Source organism: Sinocyclocheilus grahami, unplaced genomic scaffold (genome assembly GCF_001515645.1).
Source record: "Sinocyclocheilus grahami isolate Dianchi unplaced genomic scaffold, SAMN03320097.WGS_v1.1 scaffold208.1, whole genome shotgun sequence".
In the NCBI taxonomy this organism is placed as follows: Eukaryota; Metazoa; Chordata; class Actinopteri; order Cypriniformes; family Cyprinidae; genus Sinocyclocheilus; species Sinocyclocheilus grahami.
The window spans coordinates 741500-746794 of record NW_015505387.1 but is presented as its reverse complement, the minus strand read 5'-3'; the positions used below and the strand labels follow the sequence as shown (position 1 = coordinate 746794).

At 42.4% G+C, this 5295-nt stretch overlaps 1 protein-coding gene across 1 annotated transcript in view; it reads right to left on the bottom strand.

Annotated features, from left to right (window-relative positions):
- unc5a (unc-5 netrin receptor A) overlaps nt 1-5295 on the bottom strand; it is a 210424-nt gene that overhangs the window by 19492 nt on the left and 185637 nt on the right. Inside the window, exon 12 of the mRNA XM_016286233.1 lies at nt 3119-3352. Within this exon, the coding sequence (XP_016141719.1) occupies nt 3119-3352 (234 nt within the window). The remainder of the gene's footprint in view (nt 1-3118; nt 3353-5295) is intronic.

Genomic DNA, 5295 nt, shown 5'->3' with positions numbered 1-5295 from the left:
CTTGGGCATCCCCGGAGGGGAATTCCTCACCGTGACCGTAAGACCAGTCCGCCCACCGCCAGAAAAAGGACGCCCCCGGCTGCCAACAGAGGGAACCCCAGATCTAGGCAGTGGCACGGGTACTCCGCCCCTTTGCAGGTAACGGAGTCCGGTCCGCAACTCCGAGATGGTCATACCCCCACAATGGGAGCATGAGTCATCCACGAAAGCCACCTCAGCGTGCTTCATGCCCAGGCACGAGAGGCAGCGATCGTGACCATCACCCAGCGCCAGGTAACGACGCATCCAAAAACGCCCGGGTGATACGTTGTCTATAGCAAGACCCACATCGTCTTTACAAAGACATAACGTCAAGTTTGCCATGCAACGTCGTCTTTAAAAAGGCGCACCCAAAATTGCTCTTTTAGGGAAAAGCTCTTTTAGCGTGCTGAGATGCACAGGGGAGATGATCATCTGCAACACAAACAGGGGGTAGTGCAGCCTGATGTGTGCAACCCACTCAACATGGGAAACCACCATCCGCTGTCCGCCAACATGAAGAGCTCTCCAAGAGCGCGCTGAACTCTTTCAGTCTTCTCTCAGTAGAGTAGTCAGGAGCAGAACGATATGATCGCTTGGCTCCGAAGCGAAAAACTGAATATGCGCTGCATCTGCTGCCTACTTATACTCACGCTGTGATCAGCAGCAGCTGGATTCAATAATCGCATGCCAATGTGCATTGGCTCGTTTAGTTTACACTCAAAGTAGATTGGTCCCTCTAAGCGAGATCCCAATTCGTCGGTCCTCCGACGTGACGTCGAGAGAGACTGACTGAAAGGGAACTATATAAGGGTCCATATCAACAGACAATAATGTTCTGTTCATTATAAGCTTGTGCACAGTTGTGGTTTGCTGTTTTAAAAGCTCAAACTCTATAAACGTGATTCTGATTGACTGCGAATGGTGTTATCGTTCATCAGCTGGAGATCATTCTAAGAGTGATTTCAACGATACCGTTCTTCTGTGTCGTTATTATTATAGTTGTAGTGTGGACTTTCCTGTTCTCATAGAATTTTAATTTTTAAAACTTTATAGTTAATAGTTTTAGCAAAACTAGAAAAATGTTTTTACATTAATTCATTTAGCAAATGTTTTTATTCAAAGCAACTCAAAAATCAAATGTTTTATAAAGAATTCAACATAAACATTCATTTGGGCTGCTATTCAAAACACCTAGATTCTTCAGAAGTACAGACCAGAATAGGCATTTTTACAGATTTAAAAATTTACATTTTGCAGAAGCATTCGCATGCATGTACTTGCATAGCGTATGTTTCTGGCCTTAGGAAAAAAAACCTCTCCTTTTTCATACTGAATGAAAAAAATGAGGCCATTGTGGCTCACCGCAGCAGTCTATGCATTTGAGGGGAGTGAAAAATGCAGATAGGGTGGATTCATAGAAAGCAGCAGCACACAACAGCATTGTATGACTGAGTCTGTCCACATATGAAGGTTCCCCGGGAGCGGCCCACTCCTGATCAAAGGCAAGGTTAGTATGAAAGGAGGTCATGGGTTAAAAAAGCATCTATATTAGTAGCTCAACACCCTGGCTATAGATAAAAGCACACCACACTTCCACATCTTCAATCACTAAATAACAGCAACTGCTGTAAAATAAAAAATAAACAGGGCTTTTTTGGGGGGGTTCAACAAATCATCACTTCCACACTTCACTTGAAAACGACAGAACAGTCAGCATTCTCATGAACCCTTTGGAGAGAATTGGAGGGGAGGTGCTCACATCCATCATGCACTAGGGCACTTCTCATCTCTGCATGGCTAAGAGCTCATTTTAAACAAACCGGTCAAAATCCTGGCATCTCTTTCGTAATCTCTTTCCCCAAACAGCCCACCCTAGTGGGGCCCAGTGGGCAGCTTTGAGTAGGGCAGGTCATCTTTTCTGGCAGGCTCTCAGAGGCTGGAGTGGGCAGAGCAGGGAACGGACCCTCTTGCTTTGACATTGAGAGCCGAGAGGAGCTCAGGGGCCAGGGCCAGAGAGTCTCTCCTTTTCATTTACTAATTAGGCATGCAAATGAAATCTTAACAATCTGCTCAGACGTGCTCCTCGAGGGAGGCTGCTTTGGCATTAGCTCTTGATTATTCCTGATCTGTTGGGAGGGGGAGCACAACAAATTTGTAAGCCAGAAGGAACTGAAAAAATATGATTGTCTGATGAAAAAAAAAAAATTAAAAAAAAAAATGGAAAAAATAAAAATGCATGGCTGGTGACCAGCATTTTATTTTTGTTTTTCTTCTTATCTAGCTTAAACAGCAAGACATCTTTGGTCAACCGGCAATTAAATGAACAGTTCACCCAACAATGAAAATTCTGTTCTGAAAATTCACAAATTGTTCCGAACACAAATGACTTTTTCTTTCACATAAAACAAAACAATTAAAGACTCTTTTCATGCTCTTTTCCATGAAAACATTAAATTGACATTGAAATCGTCCTCTAATTTTCTCCTTTGGTGTTCCACAAAAGAAAGGGGGAAAAAAAAATCGCAACAACACGAGAGTGAGTAAATGAGTAAGTTGGGTGAATTATTCCTATCACACTGGTCTAAGTCTGTCCTTTCAGCAGGGTTCAAGAGGACTGGGATTGAGAGAGAGAGAGAGAGAGAGAGAGAGAGAGAGAGAGAGAAGACAAAATTAGGTAAATGTTCTCAGAATGTTCTGGCAAGGAACAAACATTCTTCCAGTAATATTAATGGAAATGTTCGTTCAAAGTTATCTGGTCTTTAATCATGTTCTTAAAATGTTAGCACAAAGAATTCATTTATACATCTTTCATGGATAATTTTTTCCCTGAAACTTTTTAGTTCGACATTCGCTTAACATTTTTCAAATATAACTACTTGCTTCCAAATGCTCATAGAACATCTAATAGTAACATTCCCATAATGTTTGCAAAACGATCAAATGGAATGTTTCCTTAACGTTAACGCATTACCGAGAAAAGCTGGACATATTCATAACTTAATGGGAACATTAGCAAAACTTTCTTACAACATATTTTTGTTAGCTGGGTTTTGTCATAAGTACAGGTACTGTAAATTTTGAATCTTAAAGGCCTCACCTTTAGCAGGTCCTGTGTGTCATCCATGTAGTAGACGCGGATGTTGTATTCCAGCGTAGAGCAATAGGCAGGAGCAAAGAGCAGCAGTTTTAGGCGTTTAGCTGCAGCCATGCTGAGGGACTCCCCGACCAGAGCAAAGCGGCCCAGCTGCTCAGTGTACACCTGGCACGTCTCCGCCTCCAGCTGGCAGTAGTACGGCTCCGAAGCCACTTCCTCACCAAGATGAAGTACATCCTGAGGAGCCAATGAGACAATGACACAGGGATCAGAGGGGAGGGCAGAGAGCAGCTGTGTCAGTGGAGTTATTGGAGAGATGGTCAACTCCTGCCCTGGGGATGTTCGGTGTCAGATTTTAGATACAGTGAAGTGATCTTGCTGAGCAGAAACTGAAAGATCTGCATAATGAACTGTGTTCTGTGCTCTAATGAGACACTAATAGCAGGAGTTCATCCTGAATGCTCACACATGCTAGTGCCCATTAAGTGACCAGAGCTTCCCTTTCTCTGGTAATAAATGGTGTGAAATTTCTACAGCTCAGATTTGCTTCTTATATGAAAATACCAATAAGTTAAAAACCAGAAAATGAGCAATTAAAATAAATTTAAATTAATAAAAATAAAATGTATAATGAATTAATAAATGAAAGAACACACACATTTTATGCATTTATTTAATTATTTCTGAACTGTAAACGGTATTTCTGGATTTTTTGCATATTCTAAATCAAATTTCTGTAGCTTTCAGATGGAAAACTTGCCGCCACAATGCTAGGTGTCTCTCTGTGTTTTTTAGGCAGCTTTACAGGCTCAGGTTTCTGTGATATTCTGATCCCTAGATATGTCTTTGGTTGCTTCTTCAGTGTACGATATCATTCAAAAGTTTGGTATCGGTAGGATTTAAAAAAATGTCTCTTATGTCTCTTATGGTGACCAAGGTTGCATTTATTTGATTTTTTATATTTATTTTTTAGTCTTTAGTCTCACGTGATCCTTCAGAAACCATCCCAGTACTGTTGCTTTGGTACTTAAGAAATGTTTATTATTATTATTATCATCAATGTTGACAACAGTTGTACTTATATTTATACTTATATTTTAGTAGAAACGGTGATTATTTTTTAGTTAGAGTTAAAAAATTCAATTAAAAACCTTAAAAAAGCTACATCATTTAAAGTATTTTTCATGTTCAGTACGGGATGAGTTTCATACTTAAGGTTAGGGGTTTGTTCAAAATAGTTAAAAATGTTCAAATCACTTAGCATGACCATTAATGATTTTTTCCATATTCATTACTTTATCCATTGCAAAGCCACAACCAATCCTATGGCATTTTGCACCCCACTGTTTTGTGTTAATCAATTAGTGAGTTTGACAGTTTGAGCTGCTTCTCTACTAATAACCAGGAAAATAAACTAATTAACAGGTTGCAATGTGCAATATGGAGCTTGTCAGGGCATGGCTAGATAATTACTTTAATTGGATGTAAGAATCGTCCCAGGTTACATATATAACCATGGTTCCCTTTCAGTCAGTCACGTTCTACGTTACGTCAGTCGTGACTGACGAATTGGGATCTCGCCCGAGAGTTGCCAATGACAGTTGGCGTGCGTGTTTCGCCACGCGCACCCCGCCCCGTAGCGCGGGTATAAAAGGAGAGCACGTGCAAACGCATATCAGCTTTTCGCTTCGGAGCCGAGCCTTCTCAGGACGAATCTCCGCGAGTGTTTGGAAGAAACAGCTGGCGTTGGTGTTACGGCGCGTCAGCGGGGGTTGCCATTCAGTGCTGCTCATCTTCGGCGTGCTGCAGCTGCCATTCTGCAGTCTCGCCGCGACCTCCCCATGGCGCTTCTCTTGGATCCTGCTCTTCAGGAGATGGTGACTGCACCACTCCTTCCCCCGGAGGAGGGCCGGGTGGAGAATCTTATGTTTCCATTTGTTTTTGTTCTACCCAGCCAGTGGTACCCAAAACTTCAATAAAAGAGCAGTTTCCTTTGCCTCCGGGTCCCAAGAGGGCGAGGATAGCGAAGGACGCGATACAGCCGGTCCCTCCAGCCGAGATGAGGTCGGGTTTCTACAGCCCGTACTTCATCGTACCCAAGAAAGACGGTGGGTTACGACCGAACCTGGACCTGTGCGTACAGAACCGGGCCCTTCACAAGCTCCCGTTCAGGATGTTGA